The 26,740-nt window shown below is 31.0% G+C and overlaps 2 protein-coding genes and 1 non-coding gene across 4 annotated transcripts in view; 2 read left to right on the top strand and 1 right to left on the bottom strand.

Annotated features, from left to right (window-relative positions):
• LOC140873370 (18 kDa seed maturation protein-like) overlaps positions 1–19,166 on the top strand; it is a 90,940-nt gene extending 71,774 nt beyond the window's left edge. Inside the window, exon 2 of the mRNA XM_073276476.1 lies at positions 19,151–19,166. The gene's annotated coding sequence lies outside the window, so the exon portion shown is untranslated. The remainder of the gene's footprint in view (positions 1–19,150) is intronic.
• LOC140873380 (small nucleolar RNA R71) lies at positions 1,869–1,979 on the bottom strand. The gene has a single exon (XR_012148013.1). It is a non-coding gene; the product is annotated as a small nucleolar RNA R71 (small nucleolar RNA).
• A 973-nt stretch (positions 19,167–20,139) lies between the features above and the next one.
• Positions 20,140–24,610, top strand: LOC140873279 (protein STRUBBELIG-RECEPTOR FAMILY 2). Of its 2 annotated transcripts, XM_073276365.1 has the most exons (17): positions 20,140–20,247; positions 20,759–20,882; positions 21,028–21,160; positions 21,246–21,317; positions 21,420–21,485; positions 21,581–21,652; positions 21,720–21,791; positions 21,874–21,945; positions 22,034–22,099; positions 22,177–22,242; positions 22,353–22,678; positions 22,814–23,088; positions 23,183–23,448; positions 23,559–23,706; positions 23,787–23,926; positions 24,038–24,194; positions 24,276–24,610. In XM_073276365.1, exons 2-17 carry the CDS (start codon positions 20,795–20,797, stop codon positions 24,459–24,461), a joined length of 2,205 nt encoding a protein of 734 aa, XP_073132466.1. In that variant the 5' UTR covers positions 20,140–20,247; positions 20,759–20,794; the 3' UTR covers positions 24,462–24,610. The 2 variants fall into 2 exon arrangements, with proteins under 2 accessions (XP_073132466.1, XP_073132467.1); XM_073276366.1 differs by lacking the exon at positions 20,140–20,247 and having other exon boundaries at positions 20,680–20,882; positions 24,285–24,610.
• Positions 24,611–26,740: the final 2,130 nt, after the last annotated feature.

Here is a 26,740-nt window from a genome sequence, read left to right as displayed (position 1 = left end):
TGCGTGAGCCATGAATATGCATGCCAAGAACAAGCTTCAACCATTTTCTGAAAAAATATTGAAGGAAATTCGATGTCTACACATTCCATATAATATACTACTGATATCGTACGAAAAATAACAAGGAATTCATGCCTTTCACCGTAGATGACGAGAAAACACGAGCGTGGGACGGTTCCGGGACGACGGGACGAAAATACGGGACTTTTGGAGCTTCACGATCCTTGGCTATGGCTTCCTTTGTGCGTCGGCTAGGTGGAGAAGAAGGAGATGGGGGTGGGTGTCGGCTGAGTGGAAGAAGGCGTGGGAGGTAGGTATAGGTTTAGGTTTTAGTTTAATTAGGAATTAGGGTAATTAATTATATAATTAAGGATATAATATATATATAAAATATAACTTACTAAAACTCTAAAAGAAACCTTAAAAAAAATCTGAAACATAAAATAAATCCCGAAATATAATTTTAGGGGAATTTTAAAAATACTAAAAAGTTAATATTTTGACTAATTTTGGATAAAAATGACCCCTAAAATTAAATAAAATTAAATACTTAAAATTTTGGGATAATAAAACTCAAAATAATATTTTTGGGCTCTAAAAAGGCTCATAAAATAATTTGGGTGGAAAGTTGTCATCTCGTCCGTCCACGGTCCCGTCTACGCGATTAAATAATAAAAATACTAAAAATCATAAAAATCACTAATTATGGGTTAAATGCTTAAAAATAAATTAAATCATGCATAAATAATTCACAAAATTATTTAACCCATAAATCATAAATTTAAATAATTAAATATCCTAATTATGCAGGCGGATTTATGTAATTAAAAATACCGGGTGTTACACCATGTATTAAATATCGGTGGATATTAATATAGTGGGAACTATATTATATGATATACTTGTTTAAATATTTAATTGTTCTTTTTATGTTTATATTTATTCATCTATATATATATTATGGGTACCATGTATTAAATATCGGTTAATCTGATATTAATATAGTGGGAACTATATTATATGATATACTTGTTTAAATATTTCATTGTTCTTTTATGTTTATTCTTATTTTAGTTTCTTTTATTTATTTTTATTTAGCAATCTTAATTAAACCAACAATGAACCTTTGAAACCTTGACAATTTTATAATTTGTGTATTTGAAGTTTTATAACAATATTTTCATCTATAATATATTATTGCTAAAATTAAACTTACAACATCCTCTCTGTGGATCGATCTCGTACTCACGAGTATATTACTTGCAGACAACCTACACTTGGGTGAATTACAATTTAAGTTGTAGCAAGTTTTTGGCGCCGTTGCCGGGGAGGTATAAATTAAGTTTAATTTTGTTATTATGTAAATAGTATGTTGTTTTTAATTGTATGATTGTTTGGAGTCGTAAACAAAGTGGTAGACTTGTTCGAGTAACTGAAAATATTTTAAACATGGACGATAATTCTAATAATCAAGATGATAATAATAATAATCATCATCATCAAGAACATGAACAACCAAGAACACTTAGGCACCATATGAATCCAATAAGAACTAGTACACCATCTTGTTTAGTTTTTCCTCCTGATGCATCTAATTTCAATTTTAAGCCACAAGTCATTCAACTTTTACCAAATTTTCATGGCTTAGATTCTGAAAATCCATATTTGCATTTAAGAGAATTTGAGGAGGTTTGCAACACTTATAATGATCAAAATTGTAGCATGGATACTGTTCGATTAAAGCTTTTCCCTTTTTCCTTAAAAGATAAAGCTAAAACATGGTTGCAAAATTTGAGATCAAGTTCAATAAGATCATGGGAAGAAATGCAACAACAATTTCTAAAAAAGTTTTTTCCTTCCCATAGAACAAACTCTTTTAAAAGACAAATTACAACTTTTTCTCAAAAACAAGGGGAAACATTTTATCAATGTTGGGATAGATATAAAGAGTTACTTAATACATGCCCACATCATGGTTTTGAAATATGGAGAATAATTTCTCACTTTTATGAAGGTTTAATACCTAAAGATAGGCAAATGATAGAATTCATGTGTAATGGAACTTTTGAAGATAAAAACCCAAATGAAGCTATGGAATATTTGGAGTCATTAGCAGAAAATGCTCAAAATTGGGATAATATAGGCTCAATTGAACCACCAAGTAAAACCAATAATTCAACAAATGGGGGTGGTATTTATCATCTTAAAGATGATGTAGATATTCAAGCTAAACTTGCATCTTTAGCAAGAAAAATCGAGTCATTAGAAATAAAAAAGAGTGATCAATTAAAAAGTGTTCAAGAAATTGTTTGTCATATATGTGACACACATGATCATCTTACAAAAAATTGTCCTACTTTGCCTTCATTTAAAGAATGTCTCCATGAACAAGCCAATTATGTTAACAATTTTAAAAAACCAACATTAGATCCTTTTTCACAAACATACAATCCTGGTTGGAGAAATCATCCCAATTTTAGTTGGAGGAACGATAATAATGCACAACCTTCACAACAACCTTTTCAAAATAACCAAAATCATCAAGGTTATGCTTCTTATATCCCACCTCCAAGAAAAAATTTTGAAGATGAAATTCATGCATACATTCAAAAGCAAGAGTCTATCAATATTCAAAACATTCAATCTATGAATGATTTGAAAGAAACTCTTGCAAAATTTGCATCTGTACTTAATATTCATGAAAAAGGAAAATTTCCATCTCAACCACAACCTAATCCTAAAAATCAAAATCAAGAAAAATTTGATCAAGTAAAATCTGTTATTACTCTTAGAAGTGGTAAAATAGTTAATGATCCATATAGTGATGAAAACAAAGATCAATTAAACTCAAAGAGTAAGGATTCAAATCCTGATACTTTTGAGAAAGATGATGCTTTGAGTCCTAAAAATAAGAAAATTGATGATAAAATAAATAAACATGTTCCTTTTCCTCATGCATTAGTAAATAATAAAAAACAAAAAAATGATTCTGATATTTATGAAGTTTTTAAACAAGTAAAAATAAATATTCCATTATTAGATGCTATTAAACAAGTGCCTTCTTATGCAAAGTTTTTAAAAGATTTATGTACTGTAAAAAGACAATTGCATGTAAAGAAGAAAGCATTCTTAACGGAGCAAGTAAGTTCTATTATTCAAAATAATTCTACTTTGAAATATAAAGATCCCGGTTGTCCAACAATTTCATGTATTATTGGAAAAAATAAAATTAAAAAAGCTTTGTTAGATTTGGGAGCAAGTGTGAATTTAATTCCTTATTCAGTTTATGAAAAGCTTAAGTTGGGAGATTTAAAACCTACATCTGTTACTCTTTTACTAGCCGATAGGTCAATCAAAATACCTAGAGGTATCGTAGAAGATGTGTTAGTTCAAGTCGATAAATTCATATATCCTGTGGATTTTATTGTCTTGGATACACAACCAATAGAAGTACATAACGAAATTCCAGTAATATTGGGACGTCCATTTCTTGCAACTTCAAATGCTTTAATTAATTGTCGAAATGGAATAATAAAATTGTCTTTTGGAAATATGACTTTAGAACTTAATGTGTTCAATTTATGTAAACAACCAAGTATTAATGAAGATGAAGATGATAATGCAATAGAAACAATTGTGGAAGAAAATATACACCAAGAAAACTTAAATCAACAATCTGAAGTTTGTTTAGTGGAAAGTTTTGATTCAAAAAATGTTTTTAAATCAAAGTTATTTGAAGAAATTAATGAACTTGAAGAAGTAAAAGAAAATGATCATCCAAAACTTGAATTAAAACCCTTGCCAATAGAACTAAAATATGCTTTTCTTGGTGAAAATCAAACATATCCTATTGTAATATCTTCTACCCTCTTACCAAAACAAGAAGAAGATGTAATAACACTACTTAAAAAACACAAAAATGCAATTGGATGGACTTTGCAAGATATAAAAGGTATAAATCCTTTAATCTGCACACATAGAATTCATTTGGAAGAAAATGCTAAAACATATCAACAACCACAAAGAAGATTAAATCCACACATGAAAGAAGTTGTTAAAAATGAAGTTTTAAAACTATTAGATGCCGGAATTATTTATCCAATCTCGGATAGTAAATGGGTAAGTCCAACACAAGTAGTACCAAAAAAATCAGGCATCACTGTTATAAAAAATGAAAAGGGAGAATTATTACAAGCTAGGATTCCATCTAGTTGGCGTATGTGCATTGATTATAGAAAATTAAATGATGCAACTAGAAAAGATCACTTTCCGTTACCATTTTTAGATCAAATTTTAGAGAAAGTGGCAGGTAATCCTTATTATTGTTTTCTTGATGGGTATTCGGGGTATTATCAAATACCAATATCATTAGAAGATCAAGAAAAAACTACTTTCACTTGTCCGTTCGGAACTTTTGCTTTTAAAAGAATGCCATTTGGTTTATGTAATGCCCCGGCTACTTTTCAAAGATGCATGCTAAGTATTTTTAGTGACATGATTGAAGAATTTGTGGAAGTTTTTATGGATGATATAACTGTTTTTGGAAACTCATTTGAAAACTGTCTTAAAAATTTGGAAGAAGTTTTAAAAAGATGTGAAGAAAAAAATCTTGTTTTAAATTGGGAAAAATGTCACTACATGGTTAAATCCGGAATTGTGTTAGGGCATGTCATATCTGAAAAAGGAATTGAAGTTGATAAAGCTAAGGTTGATGTTATTGCTAATCTACCATCACCAAACACGATCAAAGAAATTCGATCATTTTTGGGTCATGCGGGATTTTATAGAAGATTTATAAAAAATTTTAGCATAATATCGAAACCAATTTCAAATCTTTTAACAAAAGATGCACAATTTGAATGGACTCAAGAATGTGAAACTGCTTTTAAAAAAATAATTAATCTTTTAACTACATCACCTATTTTACAACCTCCTGATTGGTCTTTACCATTTGAATTAATGTGTGATGCAAGTGATTATGCTGTAGGAGCCGTGTTAGGACAAAGAAAAGAAGGTAAACCTTATGTGATCTATTATGCAAGTAGAACCTTAAATAGTGCTCAAATCAATTATTCAACAACTGAAAAAGAATTACTTTCAGTAGTGTTTGCATTAGATAAATTTCGATCCTATTTAATTGGTTCTACTACTATTGTTTACACTGATCATTCTGCCATAAAATATTTATCAAATAAACAAGATGCTAAGCCAAGATTAATAAGATGGATTTTGTTGTTACAAGAATTTGATCTTGTAATAAAAGATAAAAAAGGAAAAGAAAATGTAGTAGCCGATCATTTATCAAGAATAATTTCTAAATCATCTCAAAATGAAATACCAATAAATGAAAATTTTCCAGATGATCAACTATTTTATGCTACTACTATGCCTTGGTTTGCTAATATTGTAAATTTTCTTGTGACAAATAAAATGCCTTCTCATTGGAGTTCACAAGATAAAAATAAATTCTTGAAAGAGGTCAAAAAATTTTATTGGGATGATCCTTATTTGTTTAAGTATTGTCCTGATCAAATTTTTCGACGATGCATACCCGACAATGAGGTAAGTAGTGTCATTAAATTTTGTCATTCTGAGGCATGTGGAGGTCATTTTTCGTCAAAGAAAACAGCTGCAAAAATCTTTCAATGTGGATTTTATTGGCCTTCTTTATTCAAAGATACACATTCATTTTGCAAATCTTGTGAAAATTGTCAGAAAATGGGTTCAATTTCAAAACGAAACATGATGCCTTTAAATCCAATCATGATTATTGAAATATTTGACAGTTGGGGAATAGATTTTATGGGTCCATTTCCATTATCTTTTGGATTCACTTATATTTTAGTAACTGTCGATTATGTTTCAAAATGGATTGAAGCAATTGCATGTAGAACTAATGATCATAAAGTTGTGATAAAATTTTTGAAAGAAAATATTTTTAGTCGATTTGGAATACCTAGAGCTATAATAAGTGATGGGGGAAGTCATTTTATAAATAAATCATTTTCTTCGTTGTTAAGAAAATATGGTATTACACATAAAGTTTCTACTCCATATCACCCTCAAACGAATGGTCAGGTTGAACTTGCAAATAAAGAAATAAAACAAATTTTGGAAAAAACAGTCAATCCAAATCGAAAAGATTGGTCTTTAAGATTAAGTGATGCATTATGGGCATATAGAACTGCATTTAAAACATCATTGGGGATGTCACCATATAGATTAGTTTTTGGAAAGCATTGTCATTTACCTGTTGAAATTGAACATAAAGCTTATTGGGCAATTAAAGCGTTTAATACTAATTTAGATGATGCATCTAAATCAAGAAAATTGCAATTAAATGAACTAGAAGAATTAAGAAATGATGCATATGAAAATGCAAAGATTTATAAAGATAAAACAAAAGCATTTCATGATAAAAATATTATGAGAAAATCTTTTGAAATCGGACAAAAAGTTTTACTTTATAATTCTCGCTTGCATTTGTTTCCAGGAAAACTTAGATCGCGATGGTCTGGACCATTTATTGTTAAATTTGTCTATCCTCATGGTGCTGTTGATGTTGAAAATCCTAAAAATAATAATGTATTTAAAGTTAATGGGCAAAGACTTAAACCGTTTATAGAAAATGAAGTTCTTAATGAAGAGTTTATGCCTTTATATGATCCAACTTAATTGTTACTTATATTTTTATTTTATTTTTGCAGAATTGAGTTCACTTCCCGGTTAAGTGGCGGATAACGGTACTCCGTGACTACTTTCAGTCGGTTTTATTTCAATTTCCCAAAATAATTGAATATATATATATATATAAATATATATTATGGATGAAGATATCAAAAAACTTGGTAAATATTTTCCATCTGTTTCTAAAAAAGTTCTGAGAATGATTTATGAAGGCAGATGTGAAAGATTGAGAATGCTTATGCAAAAAGGAATCCCTGAGGATATTCGTCTTATAATTGAAGCCAAGGTTCGATTAGGTGGTGAAGTTCCAAAATTCTTACTTGTTCGAAATATGTCTGGACTAGGAAAAAGTACCTATGCGAAGAAAAGAAGGGCTAAAAGGTTAGATGTTTGTCATAATTGTGCCAGATGGACTTGTAATAGACAATGCAGATCTTTGGGATATGTTTCCACAAATAGAGAAGATAAAATTGATTTCATTAAGAATGGGCTGAGTAAAGAGTCATTGGATGATATCTCATTGACTCTTGAGACGCATTCTAGTGGAGATGTAAAAGGTCAACTTCTCCGTTTATGGAAACTATTCCAAGCGCAGCGTCATGGTAATGGTCTTGGGAATCTGACTAAAAAAGACCCTATTTGCCAATTTATAAGAAAATTGGATGGTAAGCCAACCCTCGACTCATAAATATTGAAGGAACACTGTGAGCCACAATCACATCACTGTTTATACGCATGCATGTTATTATTATATATTATTTTTTTTTACTATTTTTATCATTTTGTTCACATCTGTATTCCTATTTCTGTCTTATTCCTTGTTTTCCTTATAAAATCACTCAACTCTCTCTATATTTTTTAAAAGAAAAGAAAAAAACATGACAGGATCTTCTTCACAAAAATTGAAAAATATTTGTGTCTTTTGTGGTTCTAATACTGGAAAGAATGAAATATTTGTTGATGCAGCAATTAATCTTGGAAAAAATTTAGCAGAGAGAAAAATTCACTTGGTTTACGGAGGAGGCAATATTGGGTTAATGGGATCTATTTCAACAGCAGCTCATCTTGGAGGTAGTCAGGTTTTGGGTATTATTCCTACAGCTTTAGCTGAAGGAAATATTACAGGTGTTACGGTTGGGGAAGAGTTGAAAGTTTCATCAATGTACGAGAGAATAACTAAAATGATAGAAAATTCTGATGTTTTTATTGCCTTACCTGGTGGTTTTGGTACTCTAGAAAAAAATTTTCATGTTGTTTCTTGGGCACAACTTAATATCCATAATAAACCTGTTGGCTTGTTGAATATCAATAACTATTATGATGGTTTGTTGACTTTTCTCGATGTAGCCGTGGAACAAAATTTTATTTCAGAAAATTCACGAAGGATGCTCATCTCTGCTTCGAATGAAGACCAATTAATTGATGATCTCCAAGCTTTTGTTCATCAACCTGATTCAGCTATAACAAAGATCAATTGGTCTCAACCAACCAGTAAGAAAAGAAAACTGGATCATTGATTCAACATGTCATGAAATGGTTTGTGTTTGTTCCTCATCTTCAATAATTCCAGGTGATATCTCTTTCATCATGTACTCTTTATTTTTCTTAAAAAAAAAAATTAAAAACAATGTCATATTCAGGTTTGGGGGAGGGTTTATCTCTAAAAAAAAAAAAAAAAAAAATTTAAAATTTAAAAAAAATATATATATATTTCTATAATAATATTTATTTTTCTTTTTCAATGGCAGAGTAAGGAGTCAAAAACTCCTGACACGCATTAGTTTTTATTTATCATTTTATCACAATAGATTAGATTTTAATATTTCGTATATATTTAAATTGCAAACTACTAAGAAAATGAAGTCTTTTTGTATAGATGTTTATTTATTATTCTTTTTATCAATTTAATAAAAAATATATAATTGATGGGATATAAGTTATAAATAATATATAATTGTGTGTTTTCAAATACATATTTTTTAAAACTTTTATGAGTATATAATTAAAGTGATATTGATTGAATAAATAATAACATGTATAATTGAGGGAATTAATTTGTAAAAGTGCAATAGTTACTCACATAAATTTTGTGAGTGAGGGGTAAGAATTGAGAAAACAACTTATAAGCTTTTATTGATTATTAAGAAATGGTTGATTACTAGATTAAACCCATTTTGAAAAAGAAAAAAAGAAAAAAAAAATGAAAATTGGCTGCAAAGTTGTTTGAAGTTTGATTGTAAAGATGTAGAGTATTAATATCTCTACTATAATTATTAATGTAATAGATTTACCTCATAAAAAATAAAAAAATAAATAAACTTTGAAAAAAAAATGTTACATTTTCAAAGTTTATTGGAGGTATTTGATTATGTAAAAACAATTTTGCAGCCAAGCAAAAAAAAAAAAAACAAAAAAACAAAAAAACAAAAAAACAAAAAAAAATGGGTTTATTCTTTGTAAATCATCCTATCTTATTTTCAATATTAGGTTATTTGATTGTCTGTTTTACTAGCCATTTTCAAAGAGTGTATAATTTTTTTCCAACTCCACGAGTGAAAAACAGCTATATATGAAATACTTTAACCCGAGAGAATATGGAGTTGAGACTTTTACATTAATATTCCTGATGATATACATGTTATGAAAATGATTTCTATTATCCTTTTAATTATATTATTCACAAAGTTTTTAGAAAATATTTATGTAAAAAAAAAAAAATATATATATATATATATATTTACTATTTTGATATTGTGTGAAATATATATGTATAGCCCATCCAATTACATATTAATATATTGGTTGATAATGAGATTTATAAATAAACATATGATCTCCTCACAAGTGTGTTTTTAAAATTTTAAAGTTTGCAAATTTGAATATATATATTAAGGAATAAAAATCTAACTTGTGATTTTATGATATTTTATGATATTTTATGATATTTTATTACTAAGGGACTAGTAATTAGCCGGTTTGGGGGTGTGATGAAACTTAAAATTTGTAATTATTTATATGTTAAAAAGTGTGTTTTAAAATTTAAGTTTAATTAAAATTATGAAGTTGTATTATTTTAATGTTATGTGTTTATATTTAAATGTTTTACTAAAATGTTGTATTTTACGGTTTGCGCAGGTTTGGTAAAAATAAAATTAGTCAAGCTACAGTGGTCATAATGGAGTAATCTCAAAACCTGTAGAATCACAAAAGAGGCATCTTCAACTTTGTAGAAGACAAGAAATTCCAAAAACTTCATTAAGATGATCAAAATAATAAAACATCAAAATGGAGATAGATTTACTTTTACTATGACCAGCTTGGAGTAAAAATATCATAAGTATTTCATATTTTATCCAAAAGGGGTGAATGAGTTGTCCAAACACATCTACACAAAATATCCTACGTGTTCTATGTTGAAAAGAAAGGCTGAATCGGTGGTCTAAGGCATCAAACATGCCAATTAAAGTTGGGTCATGGTATTGACATTCAAGGAGACAAGCACCCACCAACTTTACTATTTCACATTTAATGAGCCTTGGACTCTTCCTCTCATTTGGCCTATAAATAGATGTGTTGTATAAAAGTTTGAGTGTGCAAGAGTGTAGAGAATTCTTCATTTGTAAAATAAATATTGTGTGTGTGAGAATAAAAGTTTGAGTGTGCAAGAGTGTAGAGAATTCTTCATTTGTAAAATAAATATTGTGTGTGTGAGAATAAAAGTTTGAGTGTGCAAGTTTCTCAAGTTCAAGTATGAAATTTCTTTTATCTTTATTCTTGAGTTTCATGTTCATGGAAAGCTAAATCTTTTTATGTCAAGGTGAAAAGGTTTCATTGTTGGTCAAGTAAGATTGTCTATATTTTGTATATTCTTTTCTTTTCTATTTTTATTTTTACTAATTGATCTTTATTTGTAGGTATAATTTTGGATGATTTGTTGTTATCTATTTACATCAAATGCTTGGTACCTTGAATGTGGTTACCTTGATTTGTTGTCAAATATGATACAATAATTACTACAATAATTATATACTATAAATATATGTATTTATTTATAATAAAGTCATATATATTATTTAGACGATAGCGTGACACTGTCGGTTGTTCTAAATAATATATTGTGATTTGAACTAACATTTACTTTATCGCATCTAACTTTTACTTTATCGCAACTAACATTTACTTTTCCGCAACTAACATTTACTTTCTCGCATCTAACTTTTACTTTTCCGCAACTAACATTTACTTTATCGCATCTAACATAAAGTCATATATTTTATTTAGACGATAGCGTGGCTTTGCCGGTTGTTCTAAATAAAATATTGTGATTTGATCTAACATTTACTTTTATGTCAATTTATATTTATGCATTTATATATATATTATGGGTACCATGTATTAAATATCGGTGGATATTAATATAGTGGGAACTATATTATATGATATACTTGTTTAAATATTTAATTGTTCTTTTTATGTTTATATTTATTCATTTATATATATATTATGGGTACCATGTATTAAATATCGGTGGATATTAATATAGTGGGAACTATATTATATGATATACTTGTTTAAATATTTAATTGTTCTTTTTATGTTTATATTTATTCATCTATATATATATTATGGGTACCATGTATTAAATATCGGTTAATCTGATATTAATATAGTGGGAACTATATTATATGATATACTTGTTTAAATATTTCATTGTTCTTTTATGTTTATTCTTATTTTAGTTTCTTTTATTTATTTTTATTTAGCAATCTTAATTAAACCAACAATGAACCTTTGAAACCTTGACAATTTTATAATTTGTGTATTTGAAGTTTTATAACAATATTTTCATCTATAATATATTATTGCTAAAATTAAACTTACAACATCCTCTCTGTGGATCGATCTCGTACTCACGAGTATATTACTTGCAGACAACCTACACTTGGGTGAATTACAATTTAAGTTGTAGCACTTTCCTAGTTGACAAGCAGGACAAACTTTGTATTTTATAAAATCTCCTTCAGGTAGACCAGAAACCAAATCATGCTTCCTCAAGTTAGAAATGGACTTAAAATTCAGATGATTTAACCGCTTATGCCACAACCAATGTTTATCATGATGAGCAGTAAGACAAGTAGGTGAAGGAATATGTGAGCAAGACCAGTTTACCTTGTAGGTGTTTAGGTCTCTTACACCGGTCATAAGAGTCTCACCTTTGTCATTTTTGATGATGCAAGTGTGTTTGTGAAACTCGACCGAATGATCATTGTCACATAGTTGACTAATACTTATCAAATTATAGCACAGTTTGTCAACAAGCAACACATCTTTAATAATGATGTTACCATGGATAATCTTACCCTTACCCACGGTTTTACCTTTGGAGTTGTCACCAAAGCTGATCTTTGGTCCTTTGCACAGCACAACTTCTGTTAGAAGTTCTGGATTCCCTGTCATGTGCCGTGAGCATCCACTATCTAAGTACCAGGTGTGTCCTTGATAGAAGTGGTCTTCTCGCCCGTTTGGACTTTTAGTACCTGCAAAAAGTGAAGAACTTTTGGTACCCATATCTAGTAGGGTCCAGGTCGGATTAGCCCTTTCGGGACCCACACCTGGAACACCCTTACAGGTTTGCCCGTGTGTGTGTTCAGAAATCTGTGCGGTCGATAAGCAGTAAATGTGTGTGCTTGTGAGGTTGCTGTGTGCTGCTTGCCTTTTTGATCTTTATCAGTTAGCCTGTACCTCTTTTGAACTGGCCTGCAATTAAAGTACTGGTAAGGCTTCTCCTTTGACCATCTTCTCTTAGAGTAGTTAGACTCATTCCATGGCCTTTTGAAATTAGATTGGTTTCCCTTTCTTCTTTCATTAGGTTTTGGTTTAATCCAAGTTCCTCTTTGATTAGAGATCTGGGGATCCATATATCCCAGCCCTCTATGCTTAGAGCTTCGTTCGTTAGATACTTTCTGATTTTTGTCAAAGCTGCACTCATCATGTTCATATATCGTGTTGGACCTGACAAATCTTATTTTGTTAAGATTGCCTTTGTCCAGGCTTGACTGAATACAAGATTCCATAGACTGTTCATTTGTTCCAAACCCTAGACCGGTTTTGTCATGTGCCGGTCTTTGGATTTCTTGAATCTTGTCAATGGTTACAGAAGATTTATTCCAAGCCTTAATTGTTTCAAGTAGTTTTTTGTTCTCAGTCAAGGTTGCTTGGAACACTCTTTTCAAGGTGTCATTCTCAGTAGCCAGCAGACTTAGCTTGACCTTAAGACCATCAAGCTCTTTTCGCTGCATGCAGCTTGATTCGCTTGACTTATCTTTTAGGTCAGCTCTTTCTGCCTTTACCTCCTCGAATTCCTTGGATAATGCTTTGTATTCATTAGTCATTTCGTGTAAAGCAGTAACTAGATCACTGTGAGTAAATTCAGGTGAACCAAAGTCAAATACCTCCTCAGCTTCTTCTTCGATGTCAGCCATAAGGCATTCCACCTTTTCATCATTGCTGTCATCTGAAGAGCTTCCGGTATTGGGGTTGTCAGAGTCAGACTCAGCCCACTTGCTTTTGCTTTCGTCTGCTACTAGAACCCTTTGGTCTCTTCCTTTTCTAAACGTCCTCTTGTCCTCCTTGCCCCTTCTTCTTTCGAAGGATTGCTTCTGATCATTGCTCTTAGGCTTGGTGCAATCTGCAATGAAGTGGCCTGGCTTGCCACAGTTAAAACAAGTAGGACCATCGTCTGTATGGTCCGATTTATGATAATTTTTAAATTTAGAATTGTTTTTACGCATAAATCTACCAAATTTCTTGACAAAGAGTGTCATGGCTTCGTTGCTGATTTGCTCAGCTGATCTCTTTGGAGCTTCCTCGACCGGTGGACGCATCACCGTTGAGGTTAAGGCCTTGGTTGGTTGAGAGGTAGATGGTTCATCTTCTGTCCTCATGTTGAGCTCGAACTCGTAGGCTTTGAGATCTGCAAAGAGATCATGCAGTTCAACCTTGCTTAAGTCTTTTGACTCCCTCATGGCCACTGTCTTGATCTCCCATTCTTTGGGCAAAGCTCTCATAACCTTCACAGCAATTTCACGGTTAGTATAAGTTTTTCCTAAAGCAATAAGATCACAAATGATACTACTGAACCGTTCATCAAATTCAGCCATGGTTTCCCCTGGCTTCATTTTGGCATTGTCATATTTTTGAATGGCCATGGTGAGCTTGTTTTCCTTGGTCTGGTCATTTCCTTCACACAGCTGAGTGAGCTTCTCCCAAATCTCCTTTGCTGTGGGGCATGACTTGATTTTGCTGAACATGTTCTTGTCCAGTGTTTTGTATAGAATGTCCCGGGCCACATTGTCAAGATTGGCCTTCTTTTTGTCCTCAGTAGTCCACTCAGCTCTTGGTTTCTCAATCATTTGTCCTGCACCATCGGTTAAAGCTGGGTTGACCTTCATGATTTTGATAGGACCGTCTGTTATGACATATAGCATATCATCGTCCTATACTGCAAGATGTGCCTGCATGCGAATTTTCCAGTCATCATAATCTTCTTTAGAAAACATAGGAATTTTGTTGAAAGAAGTCATGATTTTAAAACTTTAGATCAGCAGTTGAGAAAGGAACCCGCTCTGATACCACTTATTGGGATCGGTTCAGAGGGTAGAGGGGGGGGGGTGAATACACTCTGAAACTTTTCTTCTTTCTTTTCAAAATGATCAAGTGAAGTTTAGTTCACTTAATCTGTTTTCTCAACTTCTAAAACGGTTTGAACAACTTAAATAGTGCGGAAATAGTTCAGAGGTTTTAGTGATGCAAAGTTTATAACACGATGTATGAGCAATATGTAAGATAAATAGTAGTAAAGACTAAGGCACGATTTATGGAAGTTCGAAGGCTTAATCCTTCTACGTCTCCCCTTCTTCCACTTAGGAAGGAATTCACTAGAAGACTTTGGTTATTACAACGTCTTGCAATACACCCACTTCAGACTTAGGACTTATCCAATGCCTAATCCGAAACTCCTAGATTTACACAGATAAGATTCTCAGTTCTTATCAGACTGATGGAAGCTTTCAGAGTAGCTTCAAGTCTCTTCAATAATGAGTACAGTCCGGTTAAGCTTCTCAAACTGCAGAGCGGTCGAGAGGCTTGGAAACTCTAGGATGATCCTTGAAGATTAGATATGTAAACTGTAGGCGAGGGTTTATTTGAGCAGCAATTGAATGATCTTGTAAGTGTGCTCAAGTATTGCTTCAGTATATCAGATGAGGACTTCTGATAGTATTCGAGTGATTTAGTTGATTGAGATTTTTCGTGTTGCTTGTCTCCTGGTCACTTCTTGAGCAATCTTCCCTTTATATAGGTCAATCATCAACGTCTTTATTTTGAACGTTCTGATGCTGCATTGAATGCACATTTAATGCTTCATAAATGCATTGATGATTCTGCATGAAGATCGTACACTTCTTTAAATGCAGACAACTTCCAGGGTCCAAAACTGGTATAAACGGTCGAATGATTTATCTGTAGCCATTCTGCGTTTTTGCCATTTTAGTGCAACCTGTTGTCTCGATGCAAGAGTCAACAGATCTTCTGATACGTCGGTTCTGCTTTTGATGAAAGATCTTGCAATGAACGTCTTGTCTCAAGTATTTGTCTTGAGATATCTTGATAAGCAGTTGGCATTCTACCGGTAGATAGATTTATCCTCTGCTGGTTTGAATAACCAGTCGATAGGCTTGTGACTGCAACCGGTCGAGAGACAAAGGCGGTTGACAAGCTTCCGGTATATAACTTGAAGGGTTTAGACGGTTGCGGTAGGAGTTGTAGTAGATTCCTGAAATACAAAAGATTGGCAGCACATTCCTATACAATGAGTTGTTGTTTGTTATCACCAAAATGTCGGATTCAACAAGAGTTAATAAATAAATTTGTACTCTAAAAGCATGTACGAACAAGGTTATGATGTTCGATATTTGAAAATCAGAATCACAAACAGATCTTCGAGACTAAAATTAATTAATTAATTGCATATAACACCTCTATGAAATTCAAAAATTGCTAAAAAATAATTATATTCTATTAATTTCCCGTGTTTTCAAGTTTTGTGCACATATATCATCATGTTTTCAAATTTTGACAGCACACCCCCCTTGTCCGTAATGTTTGCTCAAAATTAGAGGTACCAAAATGAGCTAGCGATGTGGGTCAGTCCACAATTCGTCACAACTCACCATTATATCTTTGATTTGAAAAATAATTTATTGTCATTAATTGAATCTACAATAATGTATTAAAATTAAATTATTAATTTTGTTTGCAATTTTTTTCTCAAAAAGAAGAAATAAAGGTAAAAATTATCTCGATTATATTGTTCTTTTTCTTTGACGCCATTGAAAATTAGAAGCTAAAGCAGAACAACACCGACGTTGTTCATATGTCAAATCCAATAAAAATAAATTAAATTAAATTAAATTAATCATTTTTTGTGACAATGGGGATTTCATCCATCAAATTTTACCCGTCCTTCTTTGTTTTTTTGTTATGTTCAAGGGCCCAATCCACAATTTATTATCTAAAATTAATTTAACCATTTTATGTTCATTTTTTTTTATTTTGGATAACTTCATATGTGAGTCTCTTTTGTTGTCCTAACTCCTAAATCCTAATAATTTCTTGCTTTTTTGGGTGAAAGTTGATATTTTCTCATCACCCCTAATTACCTCAATTAATTGGCTTTAGTGTTCTTGTTTTTCTTGGTTAACTCTTAAAATCTTTTTTTTGGGTCTTCGTATTTTTGTTCGCGTTCAATTGTGTTTGTTTTCCTGTATTCTGTTCTTTTGAATCATATTCCAATGTATTTGATTTTTGACAATATATATGCTTCTACTATAAAAAAATATTTAGATTTGATTATAATGGTTATATGTGGTGAATTATTTATTGTTAGTAAGTTGGTTTTTAACAATGTTATGATTCAAAATCTATCCATTGGATCAATGACATTATTAAAAGATTGCAAGAATGTCAGTTGCTATCTTCAAAATCCTGAAATCGTGCTGATAAATTTGGTCGACCTTCAATTTATTAGAGACATGATGACATATTATTTAAAAACTTTCAAATAGTTGACAATGGTCAAAAGAGAACTTATAAAATTATAATCATGAAAACTAAACTAAAACTAATTGTGATACACAAGAATAAATGATCTGAAAACACACACACACACTCTAAACTTGAAACATATTTCAATAACTTTCGTTTTAGGGACAATTGATCTGGAAGAACACGTGACACGGTGAATTACATCCACATACACTTGTGCATGTAATAAGAGATATGGTTAGAGTATTGTAAAATAGAGTGTATAATAAATCCATCATGGTAAGTATAAATAGAGTGTAAATAAATATAATATTGATTTGGTTTTATATTGTTGAAGTAATTGAACAATTAATTCAAAATTCATGAATTTCAAATAAGTCAATCTAAATGAAAACTAATAGTCAAATCAATTTATAAGAATAGAACAATAAACTATTAATAAATAATTATAATGTAAAATAATTTATGTAAAAATATTATGATAAAATAATGAAAATAATGCTAACAATCAAAATTAATTAATCTCTCTTTAACTTGAAATATATTAATTTTGATTTATTAATTTGGCTGCCAATAACTAAACATGTTATCATTGACTACACGACACATACATGATAATATTTTAGACGTTGAAATCATATTGGGAACACAAATAGATCAACGTTATGTAAAATATTTAAATTTTAACATTATTTAAATTTTAAATTTAAATTATAAAAAATTGTTAGTTATTTATTTATAATAAAGTATCACATATAATTAACCAACTAAAAAGTCGCTCATTCCTAAATGATGCAAACTATAAATGAAACACAAACAACGAAATTGACTGCTACATAAATTGTGCAAATTAATTAATTTAATTAAATTTAATAAATAAAACACAAAAATTTAAAAGCATTGACCAACCTTTAAAATAAATAATCCAAAATTACCTCTATTTTTGCTCCAATTTTTCCAGTCATTATTCACGCCAAAATCACACATGACCAAGATCCATTAAAATACTTAATCGAAAATTCAATGTTTTTTTAAATTCAATGTTTTGCCCTTATTTTTTCATACAGTAAAATTAATTTCTCTTTAACTTGGAATGTATTAATTTTGATTTATTAATTTGGCTACCAATAACTAAACATGTTCTCATTGACTACACGACACATACATGATAATATTTTAGATGTTGAAATCATATTGGGAACGCAAATAGATCAACGTTGTGTAAAATATTTAAATTTTAACATTATTTAAATTTTAAATTTAAATTATAAAAAATTGTTAGTTATTTATTTATAATAAAGTATCATATATAATTAACCAACTAAAAAATCATTCATTTCTAAATGATGCAAACTATAAATAAAACACAAACAACGAAATTGACTGCTACATAAATTGTGCAAATTAATTGATTATTAAATTTAATAAATAAAACATAAAAATTTAAAAACATTGACCAACCTTAAAAATAAATAATTCAAATTTATCTCTATTTTTGCTCCAATTTTTCCACACATTATTCACGCCAAAATCACACACCAAGAACCAATAAAGTGCTTAATCCAAAATTCATAGTACAATCTTTTAACCCTTTTATTGGCTCTTTTAATTGAATTTTTAAATCTAATCATTGAAGGATATATAATAATTCTAAACATTGTCTCCTTTATATTATTATTATTAGTTTTTATTTTTTGAATATAATTTTTATATTGGTTGATATTTTGATTGCACAATTTTTTATTATTAATATTATTATTATTATTATTATTATTATTATTATCAATATTATTATAATTAAAATTACATTTAATAGCCGCAAAAATTGACCAAGTTTGACAAAATTTTGATATTTAATGTTTTTTATATTCAATATTTTGCCCTTATTTTTTCATATATTTACCAAATATATATTGAAAAATCTAACAATTGAAGGGTATTAATGACATAACACAATTCTAAACATTGGCTCTTTTATATAGAATAATAGATATTTTTTAAATCTAATTTTTATATTGGTTGATATTTTGATTGCACAATTTATTATTATTATTATTATTATTATTATTATTATGTATTATTAATATCAATATTATTATAATTAAAATTACATTTAATAGCCGCAAAAATTGACCAAGTTTGACAAAATTTTGATATTCAATGTTTTTTATATTCAATATTTTGCCCTTATTTTTCCATATATTTACCAAATATATATTGAAAAATCTAACCATTGAAGGGTATTAATGACATAACACAATTCTAAACATTGACTCTTTTATATAGATAATAGATAATAGATAATAGATAGACTAGTATTATTTTTAAAAATATAATTTAATGATCGAATTAATTCTAGATAAATGTAATGGGTAAAATCCATATTCATCCCTAGGTTTACAGCCAATGAAAATTCGTTCCCGACCTTTCAAATGAATTCAAGACATCATTCATCTCCCTTTTTTGAATCATTTTACTTAAATACCTTTTTGTTTTATTTAATACAAATTAAATTCAATATTCACTTTTAAAAAATTAAATTTTATTCTTTCAAGTTAAATAAGTAATTTTCTTGTCAATTTTATATCAGTAAAAATCTCTATAATTATATTAAAATTATATGGATATCTAAATAAATTTTTAGAAATTGAGCAAATGCAACAATAAATGATAAATTAGCAAAATAATAAAAATTTAAAATATAGAGTAACATATCCAAAATTAGATAGTGTGAGAAAAATATTGAACAAACATAAAGTAATAGTAACATCTCTAATTGGCAAAGCAATTGGAATAATCAATCAGCTAGCTTTCGCATAAACAACACAAATAGATATACAACTCAAAGTATAGATTTTTGGTTCTCTTTTCTTTCTATTTCAATGGGTCAAAATGATTTTGTTTTTATGGATCAAAGTGATTTATTTTAATTTAATTAAGTTGTTTTTATTATCTATGAGCCAAAACTGCTAAAATGTCCTTTTGAAATATTTTCAACAAGAGAAAGAGACCAAATAAGACGTTGTTGGATGTTATAAAAATATACATAAGATAGTAAAAAGATAATATTTTGTATACGATAATAGTATATTAGTTTTTTTTTAAAATTTGAGTCAAACACAGAACAAAACAAAGATGTATAATCAATCGATATTTTATCTTACCTACCAAACCATACCTCACTTGATATAAAAATCTGGGATGAGTTTGACATTCATTTCAAATATCAGGGATGAATTTCAATTTTATCCCCAAAAAAAAAAGAAAAAATATATTTGTTTTTAAAAAAATCAAAATATATGAGAATTGTTGAATTCAGCAAAGATCATGCATCCAACGAAGCCGTGTCACGCACGCGCCTGTAACCACTTAAACCGTTTTACACCAAACTCAGTGCTTCTTCTTCTACACTGTTCAGCTTCTTCCTTTCTATAATCATCCTTCTCTGTCTCACAGGTAGCTTCGAAACCCTAATTTTCTCTGTAATTTCCCAGCAAATGCATGTACATTCTCACGCAGGCATGCCCATATATCGCCATTGTTTAAGTTAAATTGGTGCAAACAGATATCCATATCCCCCGTCTTCGTGATTCCCATTTCCCAGTTCTTGGATCCCTCTCTTTCTTCCGAATTATCATCTTCGTGTTTGTGTTTTCTTTTTGCATTTCAATCTGTGTGCCGGTTGTATCTTCAAAACTCGTGTATGTATATGCGTGTAATGAAACACACACGCACGCAGAGTACGCCTATAAAGATATATAGAGACGTATTGAAGCACTGATGAAGATTTCCGCACGTCATAATTAGTTTGGCTTGTGATTGAAGCTTGCAACAGAACAGTATCCAAATACTTTTCTTGATTTTCACATCTTCCGTTTATGCCGAGCTTTATCTGATGTTTCGAGTTTAATAACCGTTGTTAGCTTTTACTAATTGCGAGACTGAGGAGATCTATTTTCATTTGAAGGCGTTAATATCTTCTCTGATTCTTGAGAAAAAAAGAATGGCTAAACAGTGGTGGTGTCTGATTGCGATAGTATCCTTGACGAGTCTCGTGTTACAAGCCTTGGCAATCACTGATGAAGCTGACGGTATTTGGGCTTTTGTTTTCACATTTTGTATAGGATATGTTACATGTATAGGATAAGATTTAAAACTTATTATTTACGCGTTCTTCGGGCGGTATTCGATTAACTAACTTTGAAATGAACTGATGATCCGACTTGTTTGATGCAGTTCAAGCTCTTCGAGATCTGTACAGGTCCCTCAACAGCCCGGTGCAGCTGGAGAGGTGGAAACTAGAAGGCGGAGACCCTTGTGGCGAATTATGGACTGGAGTTTCGTGCTCTATGTCATCCGTAATCCACCTGTAATCTCCATTGCTCATATGAGAGGATATCAGGTTAAACTTGTGAACTTTGAAAACTAACTACTTATGCATACCAAACTTGCAGTGATCTTAAAGGACTAGGCCTCAATGGGAATCTCGGGTTTCAGCTCTCGAATCTGAGAAATCTGAAGCAGCTGTAAGTACTAGGAAGAATTCTTTGTGCTTGAATTAGCCATGTAGTCACATTGAATCGTCGTGCTCACCTACCTTTCCCTTGTTGTGAACTTCATGTTATTAGGGACCTCAGCTCGAATAACATTGATAGCGAAATACCTTATGATTTACCTCTTAATCTCACACACCTGTAAGACAATCAAATTTGATATTTATAGCAAGAATTGAGTTCAACTGTAAAAGCTATTGCATTAATAATTCTGTTCTTTGACTTGATGAATGCAGAAACTTGGCAGGAAATAGATTTAGTCAAAGCATTCCATACTCCCTGGATCTAATGAAAAATCTCAGGCATCTGTAAGTGGCTTCAATAATTTGGTTATGCAATTATACAAAACTTCTGAATTTTTAATTTTCCATGCAGAAATTTCAGCCATAATGAGCTATCTGGACCATTGGGAAATGTATTTAGTGGCCTTCAGAATCTCAGAGGAATGTATGCTATTCTTTCACTTTCTTTGTATTCAATCTTAGTATATTCCCCGTTGCATTTTGCTAAGAATGAGCTTTTAAACCAGGGATTTGTCATTCAACAACTTCACTGGAGATCTCCCTGCCTCGTTCAAATCTTTGTCTAACCTGACAGGACTGTGAGTTTTGTTTCTTCGGATTCAGAATGATAGGGACCGCCAATATCTGGTCCATAAGTTTCCAAGTAACTGAGGGATTATATTGCAGGTTCTTGCAGGGAAATCAATTTACCGGATCAGTAATTTTCTTGGCCGATCTCCCACTTCATGACTTGTATGTTCCTTTAGATAGAAACGTTTTAAGTTAGTATCTATAGTACTTGTTTCTACGCTCATATTTCTTTTTTCTAGGAATATCGAAGACAACCGTTTTAGTGGTATTATTCCAGAGAAGTTTCAATCTGTAAACAACTTATGGTAAAGCTATGTTAGCCATCCACCATCTACCTAAGCTTCTTTCTTCATTTCCCTCTCCTGCATTTGCATAACTAAATCCTCTGTTTCTCTGTTCCTTCATCTGTATGTAGGATTGGGGGTAACAAGTTTGACAAAGAAACGAACTATCCGCCCTGGAAATTTCCCGATATTATTCCCACAGAGCAGAATATCAGCAGTCCACCAGTGACAAATTTAACTGCTTTTGAGAGCCATCCTACTCATATAGCATCAGGCCACGGCAAGAAAAGACCAGGCCCATCCAGAATAGCTATGTTGGTTGGTGGAGGCACACTCATTGCGGCATTTGCAGCTCTTTTTGTTGTGATTCGCAATCACCGGTCACGTGAGAAAGCAGTTGGAGAGATGGGGAGTTGTGAAGGTTCCGCGAGAAATAGAGCTACTTCCACAGTCCAAGGTCATTCTCAGGATTTACTAGTTGCGGCTTTGTAATATGATTCTGTTGACATCAGTGATAAGTTATTGTTATTTAGTTTTCATAACGTCGCAATGACCATGTCATGTGTATATTTTTGTCTTTTCATTGTTTTAGGCATGGATTTGTGGTCTATGGCTGCAGAGGACAGCCCACACGTATCAGGATTCAGCTCCTCCCCTTTGATTACCCCCTCTCGTCTGCCTCCTATTCGAACGAAAACGATGAAAGCGTCAAAGAGAAAAAGTTTCTCTGGTAGAAAGATGCCTATAACTGCAAAAATTTACAGTCTAGGAGAGCTCCAAATAGCTACCAACAACTTCAGTCAAGAAAACATTCTAGGAGAGGGATGTCTTGGTTCCGTTTACCGAGCTGAGTTTCCAGATGGCACGGTAAAGCTCTGAACTTGATTCACGTAACTCAAGTTGTATTTATGTTGAAACTCAAGAAATGGAAGTTTTCTGACGGGCACTTCAATCTGATTAGATTTTGGCGGTTAAAATCATTAACATGGTGTCTCTATCCATCATCGAAGAAGAACAGTTCTTGGATGTGATTCGAAATACATCAAGATTGAAGCACCCTAACATCGTGACACTTCTTGGATACTGTATGGAGCATGGCCAATATCTCCTCGTGTACGAATATATTAGGAATCTGTCCCTTGAAGATACTTTACACCGCATCACATACAAACCATTATCTTGGGGTCTACGCCTTCACATCTCTCTAGGCATTGCTCAGGCATTGAAGTGAGTATTTCCAAGCCATTTCTCATAGACCATCTTGTATAACTCAAAGCTCACTTGTAATCTGTCGTGCACTAATTCTTTAATCACAATTCTGTATGTGGAATTAACAGTTACATGCATTCATCCTGCGTGCCTCCCGTTGCGCATAGCAACTTAAAGGCTGCAAATATCTTACTTGACGAAACACTTACGCCCCACGTTAGCGATTGTGGGCTGACTATCTTGAGACCCCTTACGAGCAACAGCGTGAAGCTCAAGGTAAACATCAAAATATCATCATCTGTAGTAGGTTTTTGTCGACGTCAAGGACTAAAATATAAGATAAAATTGAAACACAGGCTTCAGAAATGGCTATTTCTGATAGTGGCTACATCGCACCGGAACATGCTCAACCTGGAATTAGCGATACAAAGGCTGATGTGTATGCCTTTGGAGTGTTGCTTTTAGAGCTTTTAACAGGACGGAGACCTTTTGACAAGTACAGTGTTTATGCTTTATAGTTTATTGTACCATCAAGAATCTGATAACACAAACATGAATGTTTTGAGGTAAATGTCATTGAAATGTTATATTTGATTGAATCATGCAGTTCAAGATCAAGTTCAGAACAATCATTGGCGAAATGGGCTTCATCCAGGCTTCATGATAACGCATCTTTGGGAGAGATGATCGATCCATCCATCAAGCAAACCATGTCCTCGAAATCGCTCTCGCGTTTTGCTGACATTGTCTCCGTCTGCATTCAGGTACTCTCGTGACACCAATTGATCATTACACCATAATAATAATATCCAAGAATTCGATTCCTATAACACGATCATGATCAGCCTGAGCAGGAATTCAGGCCACCGATGTCCGAAATCGTGGAGTCTCTGATGTCTCTTGTGCAAAAGCCAGCTTGTGGCACAGATGGTAGTAGTAGTACCATTGAAGCAGATTCTTTAGAGAAATCGTTCCGCACGGCCAACACCAAATTCTTTGGATCACCAACTCTTAGCTATTTTTATGTCTGACCAGCCAATTCTAAAGGCTAACAAATTACAAGTAACATGGAAAAGTTGAATTTGGATCCAATAATTTCAAATGACTTTCATTTTATAAGAATTTGAAATCCATTGTATCAAGAGATAATTCTTGTACCGATTATTAGTCAATGAGATGAATTCTCCCACACAAATATGATTTTATATCAAACTTTTATCGCTTTAGAAGTAATTGCATATTGTTATACTTCATTTTAATATAATACAATGCAATTTTAATTTTTAAACAGTTGTTAGTAATATTTAAAGTTCTTGATGTTTAAAATAATTTCCAACTTCATGGTATCATATCATCCGGTGGGGTGGGGGGATCCACATGGCTGGCTTATTGATGAGGATTCAGAATAATTGAGTTTGGGTCCACATTTATTATTTGTAAAAAAAAAAATAATAGAAAGAGAATAATAATAGAAAAGTAAAAGAATCAAATACCCCACTATTTTACACTACACTCTCTAAAAAGACGCCATGCCTGACACTCTGTTGTCATGTGTGAAAATACATCGACTTTGCTTTACATTTCCTTTCTCTCTTCTCCTTAATTTCTTTGTTCGATGAAAGAGATTGATTTAATCTATATTTATAATTAAAAAAATAATATATTTAGCATAAAATGTAATATATATATTTTTTTCAAAAGTAAAAGATTTTTTAAATAAAATTTATCTGTAAAATTATTTCATAAGATTTTTGTGTTTTTACCCCGTTTTTTTTAAAACACAAATATATTCTCTCTTTTCTCAAAGTCTAGAATCCAACTTATTTTAAAAAAATAATAACGACGATGAAAACTAATTTGGGTTCTCTGATTAATTTTCTTATAAAATCGAAACCAAGTTTATATTATTATAAACAAATGTATGAAATTATGATGGTGTTAAATAAATATATAGAATGATATCAAAATAATAGCCCCGAGTTAAATAAAATTTTGTCATGAATGCAAGCTTCCTAATTGATCATATACCAATTTATGCATGTCATGCCTAATCTTCTTTAAAGATGTGAACTACTTAAATGGTTAATAGTTTGCTTTTTGACATTTAAAAAAATCCAAACATAAATATATATATATATATATATATATATATATATATATATTTATACATAAATCCTTTTAAATAGTTTGCTTGTGGGGAAAGTATTTTGGCACAGGTGGTGGGAAGTATGGAAAAGTTTTATCTACTTTTTATTGCTGATTTTATTCCATTTATGTAAAATGGAATTGTGTAGAAAATTATGGAGATGTGATGTGAATATACCAACTTTTGAAAAAGCGATGGAATTTCTATGGAGTGGGTATATCAGAATTCAGAGCCAGAAAACAAAACTCCATGAACGCCGTTTCTAAATTGCAGGGGCAAAAAAGCAATAAAAATGTAGTTCCTTATAATTGTAAATAGCCTCTCTCTATTGCTGAAAAAAAAAAATAGCCTCTCTTTTTTTTCCTGCTTTTTACTCTAAAAAAATAGCTTTTCTTTAAAAAAAAATAAAAATTAAATTGTAAATAGCTCCACAAAATTCTTACAACTAGTAATCCATGCACGTAAAAATTCACGTGTATAAATAGTTTATATTATATCTAAAAATAATGAACATTTTTTACTATTTTTAAATTGAAAAATAAAATTGAAATATGGTAGTTATAACTTATAATTAGTAAAGAACATTTTTGTACATCCATTAATTTGATCAAGATAGTTATTCTAAGAGGTTAATGCATTATTATATTGTATAGATTGTATAAATATTTTTTTTTTTATAAAAAGTACCGTATCTTCTCGTCTAACTTATTTATTATTATTACTCTAAAAAAATTTATTTATTATTATTATGCCGTTGGATCGTAACTCAAATATATAACGTATTCGTCGGTGCACTGGTTATATTTAAAAGTTGGGAATCAAATAAATTTCGCATTACGATACTGAATTATAGTAGCCATAGGGACCAACCACGGCCTCATTAAGATTCTGGAGCCCAACAAATTTGTTCAAGGGACATTTTCTTCCATGTCTCTGTCCTTAAGTAAACATTTTAGGAAATAAACGTATATTTGGTAATGAAAATTCAGAATTTTGAATTGTATTCGGGAAATTCAATTACGTCTTTTTCACATGTTTAATTTAGGTAGCATTTGCAATTTCTATAAATAAGTCATTATAGATTTTTTTTAAACAAATTTGTCAAGAAAAAAATCTATAATCACTTATTTTTAAATGTTGCAAACACTACCTTATTCGATATTT

Source organism: Henckelia pumila, unplaced genomic scaffold (genome assembly GCF_033568475.1).
Source record: "Henckelia pumila isolate YLH828 unplaced genomic scaffold, ASM3356847v2 CTG_525:::fragment_3, whole genome shotgun sequence".
Classification (NCBI taxonomy): Eukaryota; Viridiplantae; Streptophyta; class Magnoliopsida; order Lamiales; family Gesneriaceae; genus Henckelia; species Henckelia pumila.
The sequence above is the reverse complement of the archived record's forward strand: the minus strand, read 5'-3'. Positions and strand labels throughout refer to the sequence as shown.

Coding starts and splice junctions, on each gene's coding strand:
- LOC140873279 (XM_073276365.1), top strand. CDS start 20,795: ATGGCTAAACAGTGGTGGTGTCTGATTGCGATAGTATCCTTGACGAGT. Junction 21,653..21,719: donor ATGAAAAATCTCAGGCATCT/GTAAGTGGCTTC, acceptor TTTTCCATGCAG/AAATTTCAGCCATAATGAGC. Junction 23,089..23,182: donor CTGAGTTTCCAGATGGCACG/GTAAAGCTCTGA, acceptor CAATCTGATTAG/ATTTTGGCGGTTAAAATCAT.